The sequence below is a fragment of the Scophthalmus maximus genome, chromosome 11 (genome assembly GCF_022379125.1).
Source record: "Scophthalmus maximus strain ysfricsl-2021 chromosome 11, ASM2237912v1, whole genome shotgun sequence".
NCBI lineage: Eukaryota > Metazoa > Chordata > Actinopteri > Pleuronectiformes > Scophthalmidae > Scophthalmus > Scophthalmus maximus.
In genome coordinates, this window is record NC_061525.1 from 12,801,565 (window position 1) to 12,828,916 (window position 27,352).

The 27,352-nt window shown below is 44.4% G+C and overlaps 2 protein-coding genes and 1 long non-coding RNA gene across 7 annotated transcripts; 2 read left to right on the forward strand and 1 right to left on the reverse strand.

Annotated features, from left to right (window-relative positions):
- The first annotated feature begins 1,347 nt into the window (after window positions 1-1,347).
- Window positions 1,348-26,678, forward strand: LOC118299164 (CLK4-associating serine/arginine rich protein). 4 transcript variants are annotated; one of them, XR_007031674.1, is made up of 22 exons: window positions 1,349-1,486; window positions 2,599-2,738; window positions 2,957-3,054; window positions 3,366-3,467; window positions 4,196-4,275; window positions 4,525-4,609; window positions 4,730-4,866; window positions 5,199-5,295; window positions 5,907-5,985; window positions 6,187-6,260; window positions 6,375-6,416; window positions 6,511-6,699; window positions 7,001-7,309; window positions 7,400-7,585; window positions 7,966-8,005; window positions 9,716-9,776; window positions 9,923-9,981; window positions 10,089-10,135; window positions 10,375-10,460; window positions 10,674-10,698; window positions 10,957-11,104; window positions 26,645-26,678. XR_007031674.1 is itself a non-coding variant. In XM_035622653.2 (21 exons), the coding sequence occupies exons 2-21, from the start codon at window positions 2,640-2,642 to the stop codon at window positions 11,033-11,035; spliced, it is 1,974 nt and encodes a 657-aa protein (XP_035478546.2). In that variant the 5' UTR covers window positions 1,349-1,486; window positions 2,599-2,639; the 3' UTR covers window positions 11,036-11,319. The 4 variants fall into 4 exon arrangements, 2 of the variants coding, with proteins under 2 accessions (XP_047191486.1, XP_035478546.2); XM_035622653.2 differs by lacking the exon at window positions 26,645-26,678 and having other exon boundaries at window positions 10,957-11,319; XR_007031675.1 differs by lacking the exons at window positions 10,674-10,698; window positions 10,957-11,104; window positions 26,645-26,678 and having other exon boundaries at window positions 1,348-1,486; window positions 7,966-8,009.
- On the reverse strand, window positions 9,482-11,213 carry LOC124850780. Its single transcript, XR_007031676.1, has 2 exons — window positions 11,077-11,213; window positions 9,482-9,530 (listed from the first exon to the last, which is right to left on the reverse strand). It is a non-coding gene; the product is annotated as an uncharacterized LOC124850780 (long non-coding RNA).
- On the forward strand, window positions 12,021-21,761 carry znf296 (zinc finger protein 296). Of its 2 annotated transcripts, none has more exons than XM_035622651.2 (3): window positions 12,021-12,460; window positions 14,641-14,994; window positions 18,267-21,761. In XM_035622651.2, the coding sequence occupies exons 1-3, from the start codon at window positions 12,409-12,411 to the stop codon at window positions 20,039-20,041; spliced, it is 2,181 nt and encodes a 726-aa protein (XP_035478544.1). In that variant the 5' UTR covers window positions 12,021-12,408; the 3' UTR covers window positions 20,042-21,761. The 2 variants fall into 2 exon arrangements, with proteins under 2 accessions (XP_035478544.1, XP_035478545.1); XM_035622652.2 differs by lacking the exon at window positions 12,021-12,460 and adding an exon at window positions 13,611-13,824.
- Window positions 26,679-27,352: the final 674 nt, after the last annotated feature.

A 27,352-nucleotide genomic window follows, 5' to 3' on the forward strand; every position in this document is an offset into this window, starting at 1 on the left:
ATCAAAGCGTTACTAGCAAATCGGAAAAAATAGAAAACATTTATCTGGCTTTGTGCTGCATGTGAGCTCAAACATGTCTTGCTGATGTTAACATGATAAGTTTGCAGTAAAATAACAGTTTGTGTGAAAGGAAGGGGTTAGTGTGTTGGGGCAGTGTGAAGTGACTGCCAGGTCACAGCAGCGACAATTAATGGGCAAATGGATGTTACAAATGTGACCTCTGACCTGTGCAAACAGCGGCAGGCTGGAAATGAACACATGCTTCCTGTCACCACCCTGGTAAGAAGGAAATGTAGGAAATAGAGTTTACACACTCACACACATGCATACACTACAGTATGTAGGGGACCCTTTGTACACCTGCTGTGAGGCCCCGGATGTCACACCACCGCTCGCAGATTAGAAAGTTAACATTTAAGAGTTGCCACCACCTCAGTAAAAACATGTTCCTAATAGGTTATAATTACTTATATGTATAAATATATTAGTAAGAAAATGTCAATTCTTGGTTTCTGTTTTCATCTGTAAATTTGTTCACTTCAGCTTTGATGCCTAAATCCCAAATCAAGGTTAAACTCTCAGAGAGTAGCTTTGTAGTGGAGGAGGGAGTGTTCAAATTCTTTACTTAAGTAAATGTAGTACTACCAGACTATAAACATTCGATATCAAGTGTTATCTGAGAAATGTACTCAAAGTAAAATAACTCAATATGCAGTACAACCAAGATCAGCTGTCTTATATTATTCTATATTTAGATCATTATTATTGATCCGTTTTTTATAGTATTTACTTGTAAGTGGTTAGTTGAGGTCGGACTTATTTGAACTTCATGAACTCATGCGGTGTTGTAGTGTGTGTATTATGCAGATAATCATTCATTTGAATTCAGTTAGTAAGGGTTGACACGTTGAATACTTTCTTGAGACGCAGTTATTCAATTCAATGAGATATCAATTTACTTTATCTCACCAGGATAATCTAATGAGTAAGGTGGACCTAAAAGTTATGGATTTGTTTGTCTGTCCTACAGGGACATCTTGTGGCCACATTGCCATCGTGGATGTGTTATAGGCACTGGATGCCAAAGCAAAGATGGCGGCGCCGTTCATTTCTCCATTTCTATAGGAATCAGTTCCTGACTTCCATGTTATTTCCGGGCTCTGCGGGCTTGGCGCAGCAATGCTACTCCATTGATGTATCATAGGAACTTATTGTATGTATAAAAATATGTAGCACTATAATATTTAATACTTCTTATATATAGCTCTTATAATACGTCCATGGCTGCCATTTTTACAGACGCGAACTTCAACCATCCTCAACTCGTTGGTGTACTTACTATGGTTTAAATCATACAGCGCCCACAGTTGGCGGGAGTCGGTATCGCAGAGGCCAACGTAGGCAGAGGAGGCGTGTGACGCTCCCCTACTATCGCGCTTATCCGAGCGAAAACAACCCCAGTCTGTGTCGGTGGTCCACAAAACAGGTACACAGAGACATTTGGAACGATGCCGAATGTGCGCAGCGGCTGCTTAACACGTTGTGTTGATATTAACCGGGGTTTTGTTCACGTGTTGGTCTCCAACGTCTCTGCACACTTGCTAAGCTAGGCTAGGCTAGGCTAGGCTAACTGGCTAACAGCAGCACAGCGTTCTAAAGGCCGAGGCTACGTGAGCAACCAGGCCGATAAGTATGCTAACAACCTCAACCACGCGTTTAATACATTCAGTTCACCTCCTCGTCTGCACTAACAGCAATAGCAGAGACGTAAAACAGAGTGGTTGATACTATATTAACAGAGCCGTGGACTGACGAGTTCGACCATTTAAATATCAAATAATCAGCTCGGTTAGCTCCTTAGCTTCAGGTGGTTGGCTGCTTCTCTAAACTTCTACAAAACAAACAACGTCAGCGAGTTGATCAATGTTACATTTGGTAAAGGACAGCAGTTCCACTCAGGAACTGGGCGTGTCATAATAGTAACCCACCTTCCCTTTCTGAGGAGTTAATCGATTCCGAATTACTAGTGAAATGCATACATGCATCAGCTTTTGTTTTTGTTGGTTTAGCAGGGTGTTTTGTGTGTGAATTTTCAGTGTAGCACCAAATCATATATGCAAACTGTCAGTATCATCAAAACAATGTGAGGACAAGCGAGTGAGTACAACCAACAAACTGACATGTGACCAGCCAGGTTTAAAAATATCTGTAGTTATGATTGATTGACAAGGGATAAAATAATACCACGTATATGCAAATCACCAAAAGACCCCCATTGATATTCATAAACATGTAGCCCTATCTGTGACGAGGGACATGAAGTCATGTAGTTAGAAAAGTCATTACACTGGACTTCGTTGACATTAAGACAACATTATTTTTTTTGCGCTGTTTATTCTTAAAGAAATCTGATTACATGTGGGTTTATATTGTTTGTTTGCATCTAAATAGATTCATTAATATGGTGTTGATTGATGTACCATTAAAATAAAATGTTTGTACATCTGTTTTCTGTCTCTCAGTCTTTGATTTCCTCACACCGTTGAATGCTTTTCTCCATTCTCCATGTGTTGTCCTTCCCTCTTTGCCTCTCAACAGCAGCCGTGCCCCGCCGCGCCCCCACCCCCAGCGGTGCTGTCATGTGGCAGGAGGCCCGCAAACATGAGCGCAAGCTCCGTGGCATGATGGTAGACTACAAACGCCGCGGAGAGCGCCGGCGAGAGTACTACGAGAAGATCGTAAGAGATTCTGTCACCTTCCTTGAGCTGCATGTGCTGTTGACTTTCTATTTCTCACTTCAAAAGACAATGTTAGGAGTCTAAATTATCCTTCTGATTTGAATAGAAAACTAAATAATAAAGTTATAGGGCTATCTGATCTGATATATTTCATTGTTTGGTTAGCTATAATATCCAAATGTATTAACTTTTTATGGTCTCTTGTTTTGTCTCATTAGAAAAAAGATCCAGCTCAGTTTCTCCAGGTTCATGGCCGAGCCTACAAGATCCATCTGGATCCTGCTGTGGCGATGGCCGCTGAGAGCCCCATCAACATGTGAGGAAACAAACACACACACACACACACACACACACACACACACACTAACACACACACACACACACACCCCCACACACACCCAAAGCACTTGTTCATGCAATTATCTGATCAACGAAGCAGATGGCAACAGTGCAATGTACTGAAGCTGGTTTGAAGGCAAAGGGAGGCCTTGACCGTTATTACTATGATGTTTCTAATAAAGTGTTCTGTGAGTTTATAGTAGATACCATACACACTACATACACATTTCTGGTTGGGTCTTTCTGACCAGGTTATACCTTCTATCTCTTCTCTTGTTTTGTCTAAAGGATGCCATGGCAAGGGGATGCCAACAACATGATTGACAGGTTTGATGTGAGGGCTCACCTGGACTACATCCCCACCTACACACCTCCTCTGCTCAACACATCGTAAGTCTTAAAACTGCCATGTTGTTTAATTTCTTGCTTTACCACTACATGTCATTATCATCTTCTACAATTGATTGTTCTATGTGACCTTCAAGGCGCCTAAAAACATCATAAATACAATAGAATATTGTGAGATACACACTTTAACTTATATTTGGGGGTGTAATGATTTATATGTAATGATTAAAAAATATATATTCATTTATTTATTTATTTTTAAATTTGTAATGATTTTTAAGATGTTTTTCTTTTCTTTTACAAAAATTATTCCCACACAGCTGACTTGAGTGTGCTTGTGGGAGGGTATTTAATTTCAGGATATAATCTATGAGGAGCAAATTAAACTAGCCCAATTTTGTGATGGGTATAGACACCATGAAGCTAATCTACACATAATTAGCAAGTTTTGTCAATTTTAGTAAAAACTGTATTTAAATCATTACATTTTGAATTATCTAATCAATACTATAACTTCTACAACAACAAGGCAATTAAAAGTTCTTAACATAAAACATTAAAGGCAATTCGGAAGAAACAGATAAAATTACATTAAAATATACTAATAATTAAAAATTATGTAAATGTGAAAAAATGTTTGGAATTGCATTCAGTGTGGTCTTACATTTAGTTTGGTGAACCCTACAGAACCCCTGAAAAATGCTCTGCATGGTTAGATTTGTCTATTTAGCAAAATTGTAAAACAACCCTCTTCTCTGTGTCGTAAACAGCAGCGCAGAGCAGGAAATGGAGGAGAGGAGGTGTAACTATGAGCGCTACAGAGGCCTAGTGCAGAATGACTTTGCAAACAGTGAGTATCACAAACCTTATCGCTGACGTTCTTTGAAGAAAGAGAGTTACATTTCATTCCACTGTCAGAAGCTATATTGACACCCACTATATTACTATTGGGTTTCATGTCAACCACTGTTAAAACCTTCCACACATGCACAGCGCTGCATATGTGTTCTTAATGTGCTATAGTATTCTGTTAACCTGCCCTCAGTGACTGTACCCAGCAGTTCTATTGTGCTCTCAAACCCCTGTTGTCCTCCTACAGTCTCTGAGGAGCAGTGTTTATATCAGATCTACCTGGACGAGCTCTACGGCGGCCTGCAGAAACCAAATGAGGAGGAGAAGAAAAAGTAGGTCATTTTGAAGTTACAGTTTCATCCATACTTTGCATGTAAATATATGTGATTATTACGGTTCACTGGAGGTTTTACAGAAATATGTAGAGATGAATTGTTCTTCTTTTTGTGCAGGATGGCTGAGAAAAAGGCCACTATTGGTTACACCTATGAAGACAGCACTGTGACAGAGCCTGAGCCCCAGTCAGACAAAGACGAAGAAAATTCAGAAAACAGTGAATCCGAAGAGGATGAAGGCATTCCAGATATTGGTGAGGAAATGACTCAAGACTCAAACTCAAGACAACCAAAAACAACAACCATATACAAAAAAAACAGGAGGAAAAGTAGAAATGTGCAACGAGGAATGACTTTTTTAGTTTGTAGGTCATTAGTTTTAAAGAAAACAGGAACAAAACAAACCTTACGTATGAAATCATTATTTTTTTCAAAGCATGACAACTCAATGTTACACTCTTCTATTTTTCTTATTTTTTACATATTTTCATAAACCCTTACTTACTACTCTGAGTATAAGGGTATGGTTTGTTTTACACATCACTGTTTTAAAAAGCCTCATTTCATACTCTCTGTGTTTGTGCAGATGTGGAGGTTGATGTTGATGAGCTGAACCAGGAACAAGAGTTGGACCTAAACAAAATTGCGACTCCATATGGAATGGCTGAAGGAGACTTTGTCAGGTAATATCTAACTGATTATATCTTCATGTCGCGTGAAACTACTAGAACAGTACTAGACCTACTGTTTTTTTTTTGTTTTTTTTTAATCTGTTGGGATTAACAATCTCTTGCTGTGAATGGATGAGTTTGTAAAATAAGCACATGTGAACTATGTTCCATTCAATTTTAACATTGTTAAAAGATACCTAAAACCAACCAGTGTAGCCATGATGTCTCCCAAGATATAGAATTTAAGTTTAATGCAAAAGGTGGTACAAACTCATGAAAGACGCAAACTATTGTAATGAGGTACACAATTTATTCTAAGACAACTCTATTAATGTGTTTTTGGTGAATAACTTCATGTTGGCAGATGTTTTTGAACCTGCTAGTGGAGAATGGTTGTTTTTTTTGGCTAGTTTGATGAGCTCAGAGGAACAAAATTAATTTACGAATTGATAGAAATCAACAAATCTTTCACCCAAGTCTAACAACATTTCTGTATATGGGTCGTTTCCAGCTTGTTTTTTATTTTTTATTTTAGAGTTGAAAATAGCTGCAGCTCTTTACACTGTTAATATAAAGATTATGGATATAATTTTAATGTTGTGAATTTGTTCCCTGCTTATCAGGATGTTGAGGAAAGACAAGGAGGAAGTGGAGGCTATCAAACATGCCAAGGCTCTGGAGGCAGAGAAGGCCATGTACTCTGTAAGAAAACGTGTGTGTGTGTGTGTGTGTGTGTGTGTGTGTGTGTGTGTGTGTGTGTGTGTGTGTGTGTGTGTGTGTGTGTGTGTGTGTGTGTGTGTGTGTGTGTGTGTGTGTGTGTGTGTGTGTGTGTGTGTGTGTGTGTGTGTGTGTGTGTGTGTGTTTTTTACAACTTTGTAATGTGTATATGTGTGATTGTCACAGGGCCGGCGTTCTCGCAGACAAAGGAGAGAGTTCAGAGAGAAGAGGTTAAAGGGTCGACAGATCAGCCCACCTAGGTACATTTTTTTTCCTTATTAAGAGTTCACTTTGAATGATTTAACCTATTACTAAATCATTATTAGCTTGTCAAATCATTGTTTAACTAATGTCCTCATCCTCCTTTATTTCAGTTATGCCAGGAGAGACAGCCCAACATATGATCCCTATAAACGGTGAGTCAACCCACCGCTTTGTTCTTTTCCTTAATTTACTCAGCGTTTTCTCCGTGTGTGTGTGTGTGTGCTTGAACATTATTTTCTCTCTCAGGCCAGAGTCAGAATCCAGCTCTGAGTCGCGGTCACGTTCCAAGTCCCCTGGTCCAGAGAAGATCACCTTCATTACCAGCTTTGGAGGTAGCGACGAAGAAGCTGCAGGGGCAACTCAAACTGCCGCGCCTCACTCTGGCCACGCCCCCTCCACCTTGCAGCACCCTGCAGGTCATAGCAGGGGCTCCCGGTCGGTAACTTTCCCTCCTCCTGGCTTTTCATTGGTTATTTCCTCTTGCAGTCATTATGTTCACTGAAATGACCACAGCTGTCGATACTGATTGATATTTGTGGTAGGTGAGGTGGATCAGATTTTAAATCAAATAACATTTCAGTTCATATGGTTGCTGACGAGTAAAAAAAAATAGGACCTATTCTAATTTGCATGTGCACATTTGCATGTGTTTGTGATCAGGTAGTAACATTTCCTCAAGATAGGCTAGGTGCTGGGCTGGTGTTGTTACTAACACACAATGTCTTTGTTTGTCCAGGAGACGAAGGTCCTCGTCCAGTCGTTCCCCTTCCTCCTCCTCCTCCTGCTCATCATCTCGGTCCTCTTCTCGCTCATCTTCCCGTTCCCGTCGAGCCCGACGGGGACGAGGGGGAAGGGACGGGCGCCGTTCCCGAAGCCACTCGCGTGTGAGGCGGCGCACCCGATCTCACTCCAGGGGTAGAGGAGGGAACGGAGGAGCTGGATCCTGGAGGAGACGGGACCGGACGCGATCGCGGTCCAACGACAGAGACAGAGAACGGGAGAGGGACAGGGATAGGAGACGACACGTGGCACGCAAACGAACAAGGTGAGACTCTTCACTGACCGCCGTCAGCATGACAGTTTAATATTTTACAATGCACTTGTTAGTGAGAGGCGGCCTCGTCTTTTCTGTCAGGTCTCGTTCCAGCTCACGACAGGGGGGCAGTTCCAGGCGAGGGGGCCGGCGCAGTGGGAGCTACCGTCGGGGAGACAGCGGCAGCCATAGCCCCTCTCAGTCCCCCGGCCGCCAAAACCACAGTCCCTCTCCTTCTCACAGAGGGGGCCCTCCCTCTACCACCTCTGTCTGTGAAAAGCTAAGAAAGTAAGTAGACCATGAAAACATTATTGCTGAGATGAATCTATACTACTACACAAACGCAGTGAGAAATAAATGAATAATCTTTAGTTATGACTGATAATGACTCATAATCGTGGTAAAAAAAATTATGTTTATTCTGCACCTCAGCCACGAGGCAGTTGATCCATCAGTCAGCTCAGCAATGCAACACCATGAAACTAGAATCAACTTATCAAGTGTCGTTCTGTATTGATTTATTTTCTATTTAATCCATAGTCATGCTTTTAAAGCCTTACTTATCCATCAGCACTACGACGTGTTAGAAAGTAGATGTTTGTGTGTGTGAGTCAAATTGTTTCCATCACATACTATAATCGTCTTTTATCTTTCTCTCCTCTCTCCAGGCCTGATACTCCGAGTGGTAAAGAGACGGGAGCTGCCAAAGTCAGTAAGAATTTGATCTAGCTGGGTTTCTTGCTAAAGCCTACGCCTCCCTCATCCCTGACAGGCTGACATGGTTGTCCACCAGACTGGGATGTAGAAGCCATTGTTTCCCACAGAGACATAAAATTATATGATTTTGTTTTTTTCTCCCTTCCCCTCTTCATAAGTGGACATGCACTTCAGTAAAAGCCCTGCATCTACTTTTCAAAATGCCACTGCTGTTTTTATGCCAGCTTGTCAACTTAAATTACTGATTTAATGTCGCCATTTCTGAATGGAGGGAACATTGATACACCCTGTGAAGTCTTTCGTTATTGTCTTGATTGCTTTTCTCAGTGGTGCGTGCATGTATATATATATATATATATATATATATACACACACACACACACACACACACACACACACACACACACACACGTGGGTGAGAGAGCGCAGCGTCATTTTATATCTGTTGATAGCCTCAAATACACTCTGACATGAGGCTCCTAAAAGGAAGGAGAGGGCTTCTTCCTCTCATGACCATGTGTCTTGTCTTGTCGTCATTTGATTAGGCTTTGGTGAAAACCGATATAGTAAGCTGTGCAAACAGATTGAATACTTGAGAGAAGAGTTAAAGGAATCGTTGGACATTTTGGTAAATGCACTTATTGAAACATTGAGTGTAAAACGATTGACACTTCTCACCATCAGGGGTCGGCATCTTGGCTTCGTAGCTGAAGGGGACGGAGGCACCAATGTATTTTCAAATTTTGGAGCCAAGGAAGGGAGAAGCGCTGTTGGTGGCGTAACTTTATGACTCGTGACACAGGAGGCACTAGACGAGTGGGCAAAATAGTTGGTGGATATTTTTGCAAGGCAACAATCGTGGTTGTATGTTGCCATCGCCATTTCCAGTGTGAACACAATGGCAATGTTTGATTAAGGACAATACTACTGCGTTGAAATTCAAGTGCTACAGTGAGTACACTGTGTACGTAGTGTACTGACTGAAGTATCAGATTTGAGACTAGACAAGAGATCTCAATAAGCATATTTCCCAAAATGTCAAATTAATCCTTAAACATTAGTTTTATTGTTAAATTCGTTGTCCTGAACTGGTTTCTCATCTCCCCGGACAGAAAAGAGACAAACACAGTGGAAGTTGTAATCTGCTCCTCTGATCAATTTGCCTGCAGCGTTGTGACCTGTAGTTTTTCTTGCCTGGCCAGGTTTTACCAGGCCAGTCATGGGTGTGTCAGTGACAAAATGCCACAGGCTCTACTTGAATTCTGTTGAAGCCAACGGACCTCGGCTTGCTACCGTTTCACTTTCCGAGCCTCTGTCCTCCTTCAGCTGTCCTTGTTTCTTTTATCTCTCTGACAAGTGCTCGTACATATAAATATATTCTGTAAAGGTCCATGTGACTGGATCCTGTCCTGCTTCTGAACTATCCTGCAGCAGCAGTTTTCCTCTGTGTACACACACACACACACACACACACACACACACACACACACACACACACACACACACACACACACAGCTAGTGATCTTCCAGTAAACCTGTAGACTGAACAAACATGACATGTAATGAATTTGTCTTTGGCTTTTTTTTTTTACATCCACCACTAACTGTACATAAAGGTTATTGTATCGAAATTGTATGACAGTATGGTGCCTTCTGGTTTTACCCTCACACACACGCTCACACAATTTTATCACCTACAGTTCAAGATGACGCCACAGGAGCGACTGAAGCTTCGTATGCAGAAGGCGCTCAACAGGCAGTGTGAGTACATCTAACCATAAGTCTTTGCATGAGTTACGAAATGGTACGGTAAAGTTCACAGCTCTGAATCACAAAATCATTCAGATGTTCTAAAACAAAGACCTTTTTTCGTTGCTCAATTCCCTGTGTTTTTTCTTGTGCTGCAGCCAAGGCGGATAAAAGAGCAGCTCAGGTTAAGATCCAGCAGCAGGAAAACAAACGACAGGTAGGTGTGTGTGTGTGCGTGCGTGTACGTACACATACTTCAGATTTAGGTGGAAACAGGGACTCTATTATCCTCTCTCCCTTAATTGCTGTGTGCTTGCTTTACAGGAGCGAGAGGGAGAACTGCGAGCGATGGCACGCAAGATCCGCATGAAGTAAGGCTGTGTGTGTGTGTGTGTGTGTGTGTGTGTGTGTGTGTGTGTGTGTGTGTGTGTGTGTGTGTGTGTGTGTGTGTGTGTGTGTGTGTGTGTGTGTGTGTGTGTGTGTGTGTGTGTGTGTGTGTGTGTGTGTGTGTGTGTGTGTGTGTGTGTGTGTGAGCGAGCGAGCAAAAGTGGTTTGTTTGGTATTTTTGTGTTATTTGCCACCGTCTGACCCAGAGATTGGGTGTGTTCAGGGAGCGGGAGCGCCGCGAGAAGGAGAGAGATGAATGGGAAAGACAGTATGGGAGGCAGAGCCACTCGCCTTCTCCTTCCAAATATGGTGAGAGTTTGGTTTTCTGATCACCAACAGCCATATGGATCTATTTTGATAATAACAACTTGGTGTGTGCGCATGCTGTGTTTATTGTTTGCTCAGAGTTGGCTAGTTTCTGATTCCCTGGTGTCCGTTTCTACCCCATCAGTCTTGTTGTGTTTAAAATGTTCTGCTGTTCATGCTATTGTTCTGATCATGACTGTGTCGTCCCCCCCTCAGGCCGAGAAAGCAGCTCAAACAGAAGGTATGTGACGAGCCACAAAAATCTGCTCAGAGGCAGATCACATTAATGCACCAGCATTCAGTGACTGTCAAGATAATCTAGGACCAAATTAAATTCTTGAATTTCTGCAGTCAGTATTAAATAAAATGGTGACTTAAGTGTTAGCAATCAAAAGATCCTTGACCGATCGTGTAATTTATATTGTGCACACAATGTTATAATTTTACTGTCTTTACACCGATGTCTATCAGTCAGTATTATTTCTTTTCATTTTTCCAGGAGGTCTCGGTCTCGGTCTCGGTCTCGGTCACGGTCTCGGTCACGGTCACGGAGTCGGAGTCCTTACTACAGATACTGAGCTAACAGTTGGAAAATATCAGAAGTGCATTAATTTGTCACACACACACACACACACACACACACACACTGTCCAATAAAAAGGTGATGGAAGAAGATGGGAACAGATGGATTGACAAATGTACACTAGAACATGTGTTCTCTCTCACTGTCGGTCTACAGAGTATACAACTTTGATCTGATACCTTAGTTTCACTGATTACACAACTGATTGAGTTTGATCTGCCCATATCAGTTTTGCTCCATCTTGTAAAGATTGTCATATTAAATGAGTTTCTTCTCTTCTGCATGCTTCTTTTTCCTTTTCTGCCTGAACACACGCAGACTCATCCGCAGACATTTGCATTTCTTCAAGTTTATGATACTGAGCAATACCCTAAACTTAAACCCTGCAGTCACAGTCTTCTCCCACATTTAACTTTAACCCAAAACCTAACCCCTGAACGAGTGTCATGATCTGATGTATAGGATATTTATACGCATCCATTCACAATATGTTTATAAGCTCATACATTTGTCGACTGCTCTTTTTATACTCTGCCCTCCATCAACTGATTAACGGCTGCAAATAACATTTTTGTTGTCGGTAAAGTGGAATGTTAAATAAAGAACAGAAAATAAATCTGCTTTTGAAATTATTTGCATATTTTTGTTTGTTTTTTCCACGTAGAAGTCGTTAACGGGTTATAGAAAAACATATATACTGACGTTACGTAAATATGTAATGTTGTAACTTGTCACCGTGGGCTGCTGTTTGTTGTTTCTGTCAGCAGGTGGCGACAGAGCTCAGTTTCGCAGCTGAAGGCGTCTCGCTGCCGCTCCTCGTCGCTGGGTCTGTTAAGTTTTGCGGTATTTTTCTGTTTCTGTTCAACAGTGCAGCAGTCACAGCTGGCCGACGTGAAAAGGAGAAATGAGTTGTCAGGTTCGGTCTTGTCACCTGTGGAAAAGCGGCGGGGCTGTTGCCCGGAGCGGCTGAGGAGGAACTAGATCGTTTATTTCCATGGGGTGTGATTGAGACAGTTAAATCCGGCTAGAAACCAGAAGAAGAAGAAAAGTGCAAACGAGAAAAGTGGTCGGGAGCGTGTTACCCGAGGAGGGCGGGGTCAGGGTCTGAGGTGCGGGCGGTGCTTCCAGCCGCCCATGCCCCCTTCTGCCCTGCGCTCGCTGCGGGGGGAAGAAGTGTGAACTTGAACGCAGCCTTCACCGCCCAGCGCGAGTCCCGGCAGAGGACAGAGTCCCACCAGCGCGTCCGCGTCGCCCGGGGTAAGGTCCAGCTCGTCGGAGAAGGAGCAGCCGGACGCCGTCGGGTGTCGGGAGGGTGTTCGCTCGGCGAGAGCCCAGGAACGTGCCAAGACGCGCGGAGCGCTCGACGCGATGTCCAGGCGCAAAGTTGGAAGCAGACCGCAGCACCTGAGCGCATTTCAAGGTGAGACGGAGCAGCGACGCGCGGCCACGTTGAGACGTCGTTCGTTCTGCTGTCGAAACTACTACACGTTCACATCGCGGTTGTTGTCTTGTCTTTTTGTTTGCGCACATGTTTTTTTTTTGGAGGCGCACTGGCACCGGTCATCACAGACCGATGGAAGGTTGGAGTTCTTTTGAGTTGAACTGCAGTCTCCTCTCGGCGGGTTATGAAGTCTGTTTGTGTGGACCGCGTCCTGTCTCGCGTGGCCGTGTTTTAATCCGTCGCGTCTTTTTTGGGCAAATGTTTAGACAAGGGCTCATTCATTTTTCTCGTCGTGTTTGTCCTGATGTGCACCTCGGCAGCAAGTCGTGTTCATAGAGGAAAGACCGGTTTGTTGGCGCGCTGCTCTCGGAGGCTACAGGTCCGAACACGAGGATCAATGTCTCCTGGTGGGGCGGCGATCAAGTGCGTCTGTCGGACTCCGGGACAGTGTCTGTCCTCAGTGAGAGGAGAACCTCTGACCGCGCTTCTATACACCATGTCGCGCTTTTTGTTTGTTTGTTTGTTTGTTTGTTGTTGTTGGGGTCAATTAAATGATCTCACACTGAATCTAAAAAGAAAAACCCCGCTCCCGTCTGATCCTGGTCAGGTGGTTCAAACACAAAGACAGCGATGTGAAACCGGTGATGCATGAGAGGAAACAAAACGCACACTTTGTTTTCCTTGTATAGTTCTCTACTGGAGACCAGTGGTGCGTGTCTGGTGTGACCACAGGCCCTGACTCGGTCGTGTGTGTGTGTGTGTGTGTGTGTGTGTGTGTGTGTGACCGCGCCTTGCAAGTCTGCACAAACAGCGCAGCACTGAAACAGGAAAGGTGACATTTCTGAGTAACAACTGGCGAGATCCGACTACAGACTGTACTGCCTGTACCTGTCCTGTATGTGAGCCGGCCTAGCCCTGGCAGGTGGATCCAGTCCAGGCACCAAGGTGTGCCCATGACCAATGTTGAGCAAGTCTACTGACCCCTCCTCCTCCTCCTCCTCCTCCTACCCGAAGAGCCTGAGGTGGAAGCCTTTCTTGTGACATATCCAAAGTTTCACAAGCCCTTAAAAGGGTTGGCCAAAGTCGGGTCCACTGCTTCAACAACACTTTTCAGGTGCTTGAGTTTCAACCTGCACACCACATACGATTTGTCAGGTTGTGTACACTGAACCGGATGAGCTGTCCTACTCTTTTGGAGCACAAAAAAGAAAGGAAACACAGGAGCTGCTCTTATCTCAAACAACCTTTTTTTCTCTCTCTTTTATTGCAATCAACTTCCGGTTGAGAAACCTGCTCCCACTGCCTGTGGTTGGTAGGTCAACTTGTACTGTAATGTGTGAAAGGTAAAAGCCGCAGCCTCATTGTCTTATCATTTTGATTCAGCAATTTGACTTGTAAGCACAAAGTGATCGACGTGTTGACTGGAGGTTGGTGTGATCTGCTGAGATGGACAGTCGGGCTCTGAGCACCCAGCAGCCTCAGTCAGATCGAGCGGATCTGCTCGGGGTTGGTTAAAGGAAGTGGTCAGTATTTGCTGAGCAGATTGGCCTCAATGTTTGAGTGCTCGCAACTGAAACCAGCACTTTCAATCCCCACGCCTGCCTGTTGTTCCCCCGTAGGTCGAGCAGCACATGTGCCACTTTCCGTTGAGCTTCGGGTTGTTAATTTGTATACGCACAGTCAGAAATGGTCCTAAGCAGAAATCCAAATTTCATACACTGTCAACTATCTACACCCCCATGGAATAGTAGATACTAGACACAATAAAACAACGGGCACAGATTGAGACCCTTTAATTAAAACAAAAAAAAAAGATGCTGTGATTAGTGATTATTTTCCAGATCAATTGTTTGGTCAAGGAAAGTTTGAAAAAATGCTTGCCAGAGTCCAAGGTTGTGTGATCAACCGTCCAAAACCCCAAAATGTACTAGAAAACAAGATTAGATTTGAGATGCTGAAACCAAATTTGCTTAAAAGTTTACTGAAACAATCTTTTATTCTTGATTGATTGCTTGTTGCAGCTTCTCTTTCCTGTGCTAAGGGGTAGTCGTGCCCAAATCCCCGTCATGAACTGTACTTGTGTATGTCTGTTAACTGATGAGCCCAACCAAGTCCTCTTTCTAACTTTCTCCCCTTCTTTGCCGGTCATGTTTTCACAGATGCCACTGACATGGTGGACTGCACCGGCTCGTCAGATGAACCGACTCCTCCTCTTCTACAGGTCCAAGCTCCTGACGAGGGTCGTGACCTCCTGACCTGCGGCCAGTGCAGCCAGGCCTTCCCCCTCGGCCACATCCTGGCGTTCATCCAGCACAAGCAGGGTGGCTGCCGCTCTCGGAGCCAAGCCCAAAATGCCAGCGCCACACCTCCCTCACCTGCCAACCGAGCACAGCAGCGCGTCGCGCAGGCCAAGCCAGGGCCGGGGTTCATTGAGCTGAGGAGAGGGGCGGCCAGCGACAGAGTTTGGGGGGAGGCCCCCGGCATGAAGGTGAAGGTGGAACCCAGCAAAGCAGGTGAGTGAATGGAAGAAGAACCAGAAAAAGAGGGCAGGTTGCTAATTAGTGACTCTGTATTTTTGTTTTGTTTAGTTTTTTTCTTTCTTTCAACCGTCCCCCTCTTCATTTAACAACTGTTCCCTCTCCCCCCTCGAGTCCAGCTCATTAGCTAGCCGTTGCCATTAGCAGAGCTGCGTGAGTTAGTGACGCATAGGCTAATTGTGAGGAAAGGAAAGGCGTCAGGAGCGTTTGCAGTGCACTGAGGGTCCCCTGGGGGCCCCACACTGAGCACCTGAGCTCTTTCCCATCTCCCTGACTGTCAGTCTCTGAGGTGAAATGGTCAGGTAAACATGTTTCTCCCTCTCTGCCATCCACTGCGCCCTGGACAACAGAGGCCGACGCCACGTCCTCTCAGAGCCAGTAACGGGAGCGTGTTTTAGTCTTTATGTGTCTCCGTGCGGAGTGTTTTGAATTCAGGCTCTGCAGTGTGAAGCGGTCAGAGGAGTGCATGTGTTCGTGCTGCTCTGCTCGCTGTCATGACACTATAATGGAGGACGTTGCATCATGTGCGGCTCCTCTGCCAGCTCCCACTGCCCCGGGCCGAGCCACCTGAGCTCCTGGGAATCTCCTCCTTTCTCCTGCTTTTTCTTCATCTATGCATCATCTTCTCTCCCTTGTTTTCATATTGTCTGTCTCTTAGGCATCCCTCTTTGGTAGCTCTGCTTAAAAGTGTATCATACATTAGTGCTGATTTTCCAAAAATACTTGGATATTTTTTTGTAAGAAAGAAGAGCGAAAATGTGACTGTGACCGTGGTGGTTTGTGCAGATTATAATATGTCAGGGTGGGGGTCAAGCCCATCAAATCTCAGTCAGCAATTCATTATTCTTTTTGAAAAAGTCATGTTCATATAGAAGCATGTTTAAAGTATATTGTTTTTTCCCTGCAAAGATCAGGTGTATTTGAAAGTCACTTATGCGAGGATGGGATGTTGTAAATGGACAGTGCATCTTGAGACACAGTCACAGTAGCTATGAATGTCCCTGTGCACATTTTGAAACGCTCTCGGTCATGAGCACACACGTTAGCAGTTCCTTCCTTTGTGTAACGCTCAGGGGACGGGTGCACGCGCCATTTCCGTTGGTCCGCAACCTCTCTTGTTTTTCTACTTTAGTCTGTTTTTCATCTCTCGATTTCGTCTGTCGCTTACAGTCCGAGAACAGCATGAGTTTGGTAATTTTAATGTCGGCGGGATTATACAACAAACCAAACACGTGCATGGGGCTTGAGAGGGAAAGAGCACGACAGCATGTGAATAATGCAAAAGTGGATAAGTTTGGATTAAAGTTTTATTAGAGAATTTAGGCTGAATTTGTTTAACCCGGTATTCCAGTGTTCTTATCTCCTCTGATTTTATCAACTGTGACACAAAGTCTGAGCCGCTGCATGTTAAACTATACCAAAGAGCAGTTTTAATTTGGCCAACCCTCGGCCTCGTGAGTGGTAGGAAGTCTTTCTTTGCCTTAGTGGCGAGCTGTTTTGTGGAAGGGAAACTGGGCGTCTGAATCTTCTGAGATGACTGAAAGCGAAGGAGCAGTTATCCACAACAGATCCAGCTCCTCCATCCATTTTCTGTATTCAAGAGAGAGATAGGGGGGTAGAGTGGGATGGATTACTGAGGAGCCGCGTGCATCTGTCTCGTTCCTTTTTATTTATTCTCCTTGTTTGTTCCCCCCCCCTCATCTCCAATGCGCCCCCCCTCATTTCTTCTCCCATCTTCAACACACTTTCACTTTGCCCTCTTTCCACCCCCCCCCCCCCCCTTGTCTTTTCTCCTCCCCCTGTCTCCCAAGGGAAAAGAGATTCTGCCTGCTGCTCGTTAGTGCTCCCAGCCAATCTGCATTTTTAATTAGTAGTTATTGCTTCTGCTTAATATTCAAGTGCTACCCCGGGCCAAATGGGAATCCTTATGAGAGAAAAAACAAAAAAAGGCGAGGAGTGAGAGAGAGAGAGAAGCAAGGAGAGAGAAACTGGCTGGGTATTGTGTTTCACTCCAGGACCCCGAGACAAAAGCCCCCCACCCCCCCATCACACCCTTCAGGGAAAGATTTGGTGGGTTTTGGGGGGGCAGAGGGGTGAGGGGAACCAGGGTTGGAGGATGGGTCTCAAGTACAATCCAGAGGGGTGACATATTTCCGTGGTGTCTCTTGGCCCCCTGTACTACATTATAATCTGTTTTATCTCATTTTCTTTTCATCTCCTGAGCCCTGACCTACCTATCTATCTTTTTTTTTTCTCCTCTGCTCTCACTCTTCACCCTATTTTTAAAAGAAGTATCTCAACTTCTCCTGGGTTTCTCCTCAGGCTAGGTTAAAGGACATGAACACCACAGCTCCTCTCGTCTACAGACAGAGGGAGGGCGGGAGAGGGGAAAAAGAGAAAGAAACAGTTGCTGTCTTTTTCATCTTCACTCTCCTCCCCCCTCCAGTAAAATACAGAAGGATTTGACTTGAGGAAACATGAAAGAGGCTTATAGCCGAGTCGGCTTTGAACCTCTCCGAAAAAGAACTGTTTTCCTCCTCAATTTGGGGATCTTCTCTCCAATTTAGATTTATGCAGAACGGCCTCATTTGTCAAGCAGGCTGAGTCAGGGCCTGATTTGCATAAAGCGTTCGTTTTTCTACGTTCTGCTAATTAGCAATTTGCAGCTTAATTGAAGAGTGGCTCTCAGTAAGGAGACAAAGCTATCCACATTTAAAAATATCTCCAGATGTACTTTGCCTCTCTGTTGGCCTTTCAGCTTCTGTTCTGCTTTGGGCCCAACAATTGTATCTCTCCTTTCTCCTCACGTTTGGCTTCTTTTTTTAAATCTTGTGCCGCACCTGGCCCTGACCTGATACCTGATATACTAATCTATGTGTTCAGATTTTATTACTGTAAAGATATTTTTATGAGGTGAAAGTGTCACTGCTCCGTCTGTGGTTGAGTCTGGCCACTGTTTTCAAAGAAAAAGCTCTACAAACACACTAAACACATTGTCCACTACAAATTCAGCACCAAACAGCAAACATGCAAAGTTGACTTCTATCTGGTGAACATAATGGAGCCTTTAGCTGCTAAAGAGCTGGTGGAAACACAACACAGCTAAATGGGAAGTGAACTTCATCAGGTGAACACAAACACAGCACCAAAACATGTTGTTATCACTTTGCCTGCTGGATGTATAAAAAGGAAACAGTTTTGTTTTTTTAAATATTGCTAACTCCATTCTGTCCATCTTTGTCTTCCAGTGCTAGAGGAGCCGTCCTATTTTACCTGCCAGCAATGTGAGGGTGTGTTTCCATCCGCATGGGCGCTCTTACAGCACGCTCAGCACACACACTCCTTCAGCATCTACCAGGAGGATATGGAGGGCGCTGCAGACATGAGAGGAGGAGAAGGCCTCACAGAGCACAAACCTGCTGCAGCTACTCTGGACCCACGCCACCTGAGCCAAGCTCTTGCCTCGGCCTTTCAACCTTCTGTCCTGCGCCTCGGTCGCTCCCGTCAGACACACACCAACTCATCCTCCACCAGTAACCCGCAGGCTCTGAACTTTTCAGTGCGGCTCAGGGAGCTTGCCGGGGGGAATAATAACACCACCGGCAGCTCACCCGGAGGCCTGGTGCTGTGTCCATCCTCTTCTCCACCAGCAGCATCTCCCTTTCCTCAGACTGGCGCCCTCCATGCCGACTTTCACTGTGAGCTGTGTAACCAGCACTTCCAGTCCCTGCGTGCCCTGTCCACCCACCGTCGGACTCACGCCTGCCAGAGGCCCTATCACTGCGGCGTGTGCGGGCAGGCCTTCGCCCAGAGCGGCCAGCTGGCCCGTCATATAAGGAGCCATCATAGGGCAGCTGGAGGAAGTGCATATGAGTCGGTGGAGATGGTTGTGATGGAGGAGGATATAGGGAGGCAGGGGATGAGAGGGAGGTTTCAAATGCAGCCAGCTGGAAACGTAGAAAAGGGAATGGTTAGTGCAGACTTGAGGGCCAAGGGCCCCTCTGAACTGGACCTGACCCTGCCCAAACAACCCTCCATTGCTTCAGGTCTGATGCTGCTGACCACGCAGGTCAGACCGCCAGACAGGGAGTCGCTGAGGCTGTACCAACGCCAGAGAGAGGGAGGAGACGGAGTGGGGGAGGAGGCAGAGGGGCAGGTGGAGCCCCAGCACACCTCACCCTGTGCCAGCCCCTCCGAAGGCTCACTGGAGAGCGGAGAGACCGGGGGCAGTGGCGAGAGCGGTATCGCTAGCGGCAGCTGCACACCCAAACGTCCAGAGATGGGCGACAGAGTCAGAGGAGTCGGAGAGTGGGAGAATGAAGGAGAGGAGACCATTGAAAGGGAGAAGGACTGGAGTTCAGTCAAAGTCAGCGAGGCCGTGCAGGAGTGGCAGAGGGAGAATGAGCGGAGGAGTGTAGCAGGAGGTGTCAGCAGTGCAGGAAATAATAGTAATTCTACTGCTGGTTCAGCTGGTAAGAAAAAGAAAGACGAGGCCTGTGAGTACTGTGGTAAACACTTCAGAAATAGCAGCAACCTGACTGTGCACCGCCGCAGCCACACAGGTGAACGGCCCTACCGCTGCGGCCTCTGCAACTACGCCTGCGCTCAGAGCTCAAAGTTAACGCGCCACATGAAGACCCACGGTGCACAGGGGGCAAAGGCCTCCTTTCTGTGCCAGCTGTGCGGGGTACCCTTCACTGTCTACGCCACTCTAGAGAAACACTTGAAGAAAGTTCACGGCCTTAGCCATGCCAGCGTGGGAACGTACGCACAGGCCAGCGCTGCGGACACTTTAGCTGCCATAAAAGCTGAAGAAGAAGGAGCGGTGGGGGTGAAAATGGAGGAGGACGAAGCCAGTTTGGATCAGATCGGCATGGAGAGCAAAACAGAGAGCAACATGGAGTTGGAGATGGGCCAGAGCCAAGCAGAATATATGGAGAACAGAGGGAGTCCAGCCATAGTGGGCAATCTCCCACCTGAGAGCAGTGCAGAAGTGAGCTCAGCTTTGGCTTATGCACCATGAGAACTGTTCTCATTCACTGATGACATTTTAAAAACAAAAAACAAAAAAAAACACTGCACAGGACTTAACTCACGCCTCAAATAAAAAGAACTCATCCCATCCTTGAACTGACAGTCTATTCCGCCGTAGATGGCAGCAGGCAGTCTCGTCCTCTCTTCTCACGCCGAGGCACACAGCAGCCATGTTGTTCATGCTTGCATGTAAAGCCGCCGGCTGAAACTAGGTGCCTATCGTTCTTTTAGACCACAGAGAAAAAGAAAAAAACAAGGCCATGACATTCAACAGGGAGATTACCAGAGCGGTTGAACAGGAAGTGAACTGTCACAGTCCACACCGACACAGGAAACTGATCACCATGTTGCAGAGCAGGATGCAAACGACGAGTGATTTATCTCTCTGGTGACCCACTGGACAGGTGGCATCGGATATTAAGTGTCAGATGATACAGATAACGGATGATATTGAATAAAAGAAATAGAACGCTGTTAATATATTTTCAGTGATAGTGAGAGAGGAGATATTGTGCTACCTAGCTGTTTTCTTTTGAGAAGACCTTTTAAAGACTATAGACGTGCTGAACAGACACAGGGGTAATATGAATCCAAACACTGTCCGCCTGCAGTTTCTCAGACTCCACTTTTTTTAATGGCGCTTGGTTGTCACAACACTTGTCACTTAACGTAAAGTTTACAGGGCTCACGGGGCCAAGCAAGGTTGTGCTCTGACTTTGTGACGGTATGTATGGATGATTGTCTATTTGTTAATTTGTTTTTTTCCTCATTTTCTAAATGTGAATGAGGAGACTTTAAAGTCTCATCTCCTGATGCCCCCCCCATGATTAGTTTCTATGCATAAAAACCCCCCCCACCATTTTATCTCCATGTGAAACGGGTGTGTATACTTTTTTCTCGTTGTGTACTTAGTATTGTGATGGTAATTCCTCTCTTTCATCGTTTACATTTGTAAAGTGCCAGACTGCTCGAAGCTTGCGCATGTTTTGCAGCCATTTAAACCTGTTCTTTTTCTGTTGTTGTGTTTGCCTGTGTTTTGAGTTATTCCTAATTTATGAATGCTGCATGTCGGTGATTGTGTAGCGGATAAAAATCTGTTTCACTGCTGAACTACAGGGTTGAGAGGTGTTGGGGGAGTTTTGTGTGAGCACTTGCGTGAGTGAGATGTGTGAATGTGGTTGTGTGTACAGAACACACACACACAAAAAAAATGATCTACTCGAATCCTCTGTCCTGTGATCTTGTGTCCTAGGCGTGACTCGGCTGGTCATAATCACCGTGTTGTGCTTCTGATAGATCAAGTTAACTGAAAGGGAAACTGTTCATTTAACTAATTTATCAGGACAGAGGCTTCAAGTAGTGTTGCCAACTTTTTCATAACTTCTCCAACCATGACTTTCGCCATATATGATTTGCGGTCATGTCAGGGATTCTTATGTAAGTCATGTATGAGTGCAGTGTAACTGTTCAGGGATGATATTTTGTACATAGATTCACATTCTAGCTGTTGCTCTACTTATTATTATTATTGTTATTATTATTGATAATATTAACGGCTGTCACTGTTACATTCCCTCCACTTTTCCTAGCATCGTCTTCTTTACACCGAACGCTGGTTGTTGTGAAGCTGTACCACTCTGCTGTCTATGTAAACTTGACACCATTTTGTACCATGTCATGAGGAGCCTCAATAAAGAATTGAGGTGAAATATGTTGTGGAGTTTTTATTTTGGCTCCCATTCGGTTTTCTTTTTCTGCTCGTGGTTGTTTTTCCTTGCATGTTTAATTCATTCATTTTTTTCCTATTCTGGGACCCACAACAAAGCTTTTGAAACTATTTTTAAGTATCTTTTCTCACCAGGATGTTGTCTCAGTCAGTGTGGGTCCTTTCTCTGAGGACCACAGTCAGCACTGGGTTATTAATTTTTAATTTGAGTGTTTGGATTAGGGACCCTCACTCCTTATTTACATCATTGGGATGTTACCGGCTTTGTCTAGAAAGACTGTAATGTAATTCCAGTGGGTGTGTGCTCGCTGTATGTGCATATGTAGATGTTTTTCTGGTTGGTGTCAGTCATCCAGCAGGTTGTTGGATGGGTGCAGCGAACTGTGATGGGACACAAGTGACAAGGATTTCTCAGGATACAAAATTGATGAGGGGAGGGGGCAGCAGTGTGGTTATTGTTTGTGGGCACGTTAGTGAGCAGAGCAAGGTGGATGGGGAGTGTCAAGGGGTTGGGATAATTGCTGACTCCGTTTTAAGGGCAAAAAAACCCCTCTGCACCAGCATCTCTGGCCTTAACTCCACCCTGCCCCCCCTAATGAAAATGAAGTTCTATGATCCCTCTAGCTCATTAACAGCAGGTCTTTTAATGAGCTTTCAACAGGGTGGGGGCTGGGTAGATGTGGGGTTGGATGGGGGTTATTGCACCAGATGCACACACACCCACTCCTACCAATTACCATTGTGTTATAGAGAATAAGGAGGAAGTGAAGACAGAAGCCCCTCGGACCCAGATGAGTCAGTTTGCCCGTTTATCTCCGCAGAGACAGGGGAAAAAAAGAGGGAGGGAGGACAGTGCAGGTGACAGGTAACATCCTACATCTCTCCCTCTGGTAAACTCTGCCCTCCTTGTCTGTTGGGCGCCACAGCCAGCGCCATTTGGTGCTCATATGGACCCAATTATATAAGGTAAGGTGATACACAGCAGAACACAGTACAGAAGCCCCCACAGCAAGTGGATACCTTTTTCTTGTCCCTGACTGCCCTTTGTCTTCCTGCAGTCCACACCTCTCTGAGCGGCGCCCAAACCCTGCACAGGCCAGTGTCAGTATCCACACCAGCCAATCACAACACGAAGAGTTAAGCGTGTCTGCCAATATGAAGGTGAGGCCGTGTGTGTGTGTGTGTGTGTGTGTGTGTGTGTGTGTGTGTGTGTGTGTGTGTGTGTGTGTGTGTGTGTGTGTGTGTGTGTGTGTGTGTGTGTGTGTGTGTGTGTGTGTGTGTGTGTGTGTGTGTGTGTGTGTGTGTGTGTGTGTGTGTGTGTGTGTGTGTGTGTGTGTGTGTGTGTGTGTGTGTGTGTTTCTGACCAGTAGGTGCCCCTGGGCGGTAGTGATGTGGACTTTGAGATCTAATAGTTGTGTCTCAGCTCCACAGAGAAAGCTTTTGTTGGTGTGAAAGTTGGGAGAAGTCGCTGCAGGACAGAAACACACAGCAATACTTTCACAGGGGATTTTATATGCCACACACAACTCTTGCTAAACACTCAACTCTACAAGGAAAATACATTTTGATTTAAGGAGAGAGCATCTGTGATGTTGGTTATTGTAACATTATGATAGTTTAAATGTTGTGCTTTATTCATCTAAATGGCTGCATTACTGTCGATGATTGTAATGCCCCCCCCCCCCCCCCCCACCCCCCCAATTCACTTAAAAATGAATATGGTGATGTCCTCAATGGATAAAGCTAACATCAGGAAAAATACCATACCACAAATATCATTACAATATCAATTTTACGTTTCTGAGAAAGAAATAGACTGTTCTATTTTCTTAATTTGTCTATTTTCATCTAATTATTTTACTGAAAGGTGAAAAGTTTGTGGTGAACTAAATTAAATCTTTAAAATCATCAAATGGCTAATCTTACTTCTATTCATGCTGCAGCTCAAATATTTTAAAGCCTTTTTTTCTGAACTGGGATGTGTAAATGAGCATCATCTGCATAAGAGTGTAAGAAGATCGCTTTACAAAGACTTATTATATGCCAGAAGGTAAGAGAGTGGGACCCAGGATGTAACCTTGGGGAACACCATGATAAATTGGGAATCCCTCAATGGAGAGATAAAAAGAGAGCCACACCAGGGTCGACCCAGAGACCCCCACTCACAAGTCATAACAGAGTATCAAAAACTGCACTGATATCCAGCAGCAGCACCTGCGTCAGTTTTAAACCAACGGCTGAAGGGCTGACTGAGCCTTCTGACAGCCCGGCCTCATAGGTAGTCATGGATTTTATAGACTTGATGTGCAGTTTTCAGGCAGTGGCAGCACAATCACAAACTCTGATTAGATTTACCATAATTAGCTCCGAAAATGTTCACAACAAATGGAATTTATCAGCTGTATGTTTGTGTTGCTAAAGGGCAGGCTTGTGGCAATAAGAGGCTCTCACCAATGTATGAAAAGATTGTGTTTTATCATGTAGAAAGCCAATTAACTGGGAGTATTTAATTACACTTTTATGTTATACTGTGTGAAGCCTCCAATCATCACTGCAGTCCCCATCCTGCTGTCCTCGTCCTCATCAGAATAGTTGGGGTGGAGGATTAAATCATCAGCAGCGTCGACTGAGACAGGGATAACAAGAAAAAGGAAAGGTGCATTTGGGGGCAATCAGACAAACCACAGGGCTCCCTCTCTGCTCTTTATGCTCTCACAGTTCCCACAATCCCCACCTTCTCTCCCTCGTCCCTTCTCCCGCAACGACCGCAGAGTGAAACCTGAACTGTGGAATTACACCCTCTGCACCTCTCCCCCCTCCTCCCTCCCCTCACCCTCCTACCCTCAAACAGTGAGAGTGTGGGAGGACGGGTGAGAGGCTACACGGTCCCAGGCAGCCATCCGTCAATCAAGTGCCTCTGTTTTTGCCATTCAACACCTTCAGATAATGAGATGAAGGAAAGACAAGAAGGGTTCATTCTTATAAGGGGTTATATAACGTCACTGATCAGTGAGGACGAGCTCTGAGGGAGGAGGGTCAGTTCAGTTTGGTCTTAGAATGAGGTATCGCTGGTGAGAATGGAGGCAGGCTGATTTCAAAACAAGGAGGACATGTTTAATGATTTCTATTCTTTTCAACTGGAGTCAAAGTGTTTCATCACACAGACAGAAATTCCGACCATATAACGATGGTAAAAACACATTTCATAACATACCTAAATAAGGATTTCCCCTACTGATGGTCCTGCGCTTACGTTCATCCCAGAGATCAACTAAGGTCGTCTTTTGAAAGATTGCAAAGACAAGGTGTGGCTGACACAGGAAACAAATACCCAGTGAATACCATTTTTCTGCATAAACAGCTACAGTTGTAACATGCCTTTACTGTTACCGTTTACACTATGGTTTTCACATTACTGTCGGGAAAAAAGATTTAAACCAAATAAATAACTATTTTGTGAATTTTAACCACTCCACCTAAAAACAAAGGATACATAAAGTTTCAAAAATACTTTGAAAATGGTAGATGTACAGAATCTAACTGATATTTTTATCTTAAATATCTGAAAATACCTGTTAGATAGATAAATGAAATGAATTAGGTAGGTAGAACCAGAACCTTTGTCAATATGATATTAATTGTATTATTGTGTGAGCATTATATGTACTACTATAGCTTCATTGTCTGAATGGCTGCAATGCTGTTATCTAATCCAACCTGTTTGGCAGTTGTGTGAAACCAACCAACCACCTCAATGTCAGTATATACAATATGACCAGCACTAATCTATCGACTTAAAAAAGCAAGCGGTTAAATTTTTCACGTGGAAGTGGATATAATATGACCTGTAACAAGTGATGATACACATTAGATATAATACAATAGGATACACTATACTATGATATCACGCAATACAATATAATATGGTACAATATTAAAAAAAACAATATTTTACAGTGTATTATACAATAAGAGGGGGTACCACACAGTGTGACACAATTTATTATGGTACAATGTTAGACAATACAATATTTTTTAGATTTTACAGTTTTTTGATATGATGTGATAAACGATGATACAATATGATACGTCAGTGAGGTGAAATTCCACGTCCCTAGAGCTACGTAGTCTGCAGTGGTCACTGAGCCTGTACATGGCTTCTCTATGGGTTGGGGGTGAGTTGCTGACCCAAGAGAGGGAGCTCACTATCTTGGTGTCTTGTTCACAAGCGAGGGAAAAATGGAATTGGAGATGGACAGACAGATTGGGGCAGCGTCAGCAGTAATGTGGGCATTGTACGAGACTGTTGTGTTAAAGAGGGAGCAGCTTTCAATTTACTGTCAATCTATGTTCACGATACGTTACATTACGCTATGTTACGGTATGTTATGATACAATATGAAACGGAATGATGCCATGCGATTCGATATGTAGCGATGCCATGCGATGGGATACGATATGAAAAGATACCATTCAACAGGATGTGATGATCCAGTGTAGGTGTGTAAATGACTTGCGCGTGTGTCTGAAGTTCTAAACTGATTATTGGCAATAGGTGATTTTTCTTTCCTTTTATGCCAAACCCTGTTCATTGGAAAATGAGTCTTTACAGCTATATTGCACTGTACACACATAGAGCTTCAAGGTGAACTAAAAAGCAACCAAATCACACTAAAAAAATATGGAAGAGATGAGACAATCAAACACTTGTCCATTCAAACACTCGACACTGACAAACTCTGGTACTCTGTTTGTCTTTCATAACATACACACACATCACTGTTCTTCCTGCACCTGGTGACCCTTCTTGAGAACCTGACAGAAACACACCCACAGTTATTCAGTTGCTCTGCTAATTACGTGCGTACACACACACACACACACACACACACACACACACGCACACACAGAGTGCTAGGGTCAGAGGTGCTGCCTGGATAGTATGCATAGTAAGGTGAAAGGTGGAGTTTGTTCCTGTGACAGGTGAAAATACTTTCATGTGTTTGTCCCTCGTGCAGCCCTGAGGGAAGGTGAACTGCAGCCTCCAACTGCCTCAACTTAGAACAAATATCCACCATCACCCTGGTTATATCTGTCTAGTTCATATTTCTCTTCATTTACTGGTATCCTGCATTACAATCGGTCCCAGAACAGATGAGTTTGAGACATATGTCTCAATGGACTTTACAGAGAACAAACGCGTAAACTGGACAGACAAGTGTTAAAGGATCATCAACAATGTTCTTCAAGGTGAAAAAGTACTTGATGCAGCAGAAGGGCCTCTGACAGTACTTCCTATTTTATGGTACATGATTTGATTGTTGCCAATGGTGCATTTGCATGTAAACAGTCTTTTAAAGTTTTACAGTTGACAGTGGAGGAGATGATCCTGGCTATTTTATACACTGTTTAGTAGTTACATCTATTACAAATGTTTATATCTTATTTGCTTAATCTGCTTAGTACCTGGAGTAAAAAGTTCAATATTTGCCTCTAAATTGTGCTGGAGAATAAGTATAGAGTAACATCAAATCAGATGAAGTACTTCCGACGGGTTTTAAATTAACAAGTATG

Excerpts from the sequence above, each read along its gene's own strand:
- LOC118299164 (XM_035622653.2), top strand. The coding sequence starts at position 2,640 with ATGTGGCAGGAGGCCCGCAAACATGAGCGCAAGCTCCGTGGCATGATG. Across the intron at positions 6,261-6,374 it reads CGACAGATCAGCCCACCTAG|TTATGCCAGGAGAGACAGCC; the intron begins GTACATTTTTTT and ends CCTTTATTTCAG. Across the intron at positions 6,700-7,000 it reads GGTCATAGCAGGGGCTCCCG|GAGACGAAGGTCCTCGTCCA; the intron begins GTCGGTAACTTT and ends TTGTTTGTCCAG.
- znf296 (XM_035622651.2), top strand. The coding sequence starts at position 12,409 with ATGTCCAGGCGCAAAGTTGGAAGCAGACCGCAGCACCTGAGCGCATTT. Across the intron at positions 12,461-14,640 it reads GCACCTGAGCGCATTTCAAG|ATGCCACTGACATGGTGGAC; the intron begins GTGAGACGGAGC and ends ATGTTTTCACAG. Across the intron at positions 14,995-18,266 it reads GGTGGAACCCAGCAAAGCAG|TGCTAGAGGAGCCGTCCTAT; the intron begins GTGAGTGAATGG and ends TTTGTCTTCCAG.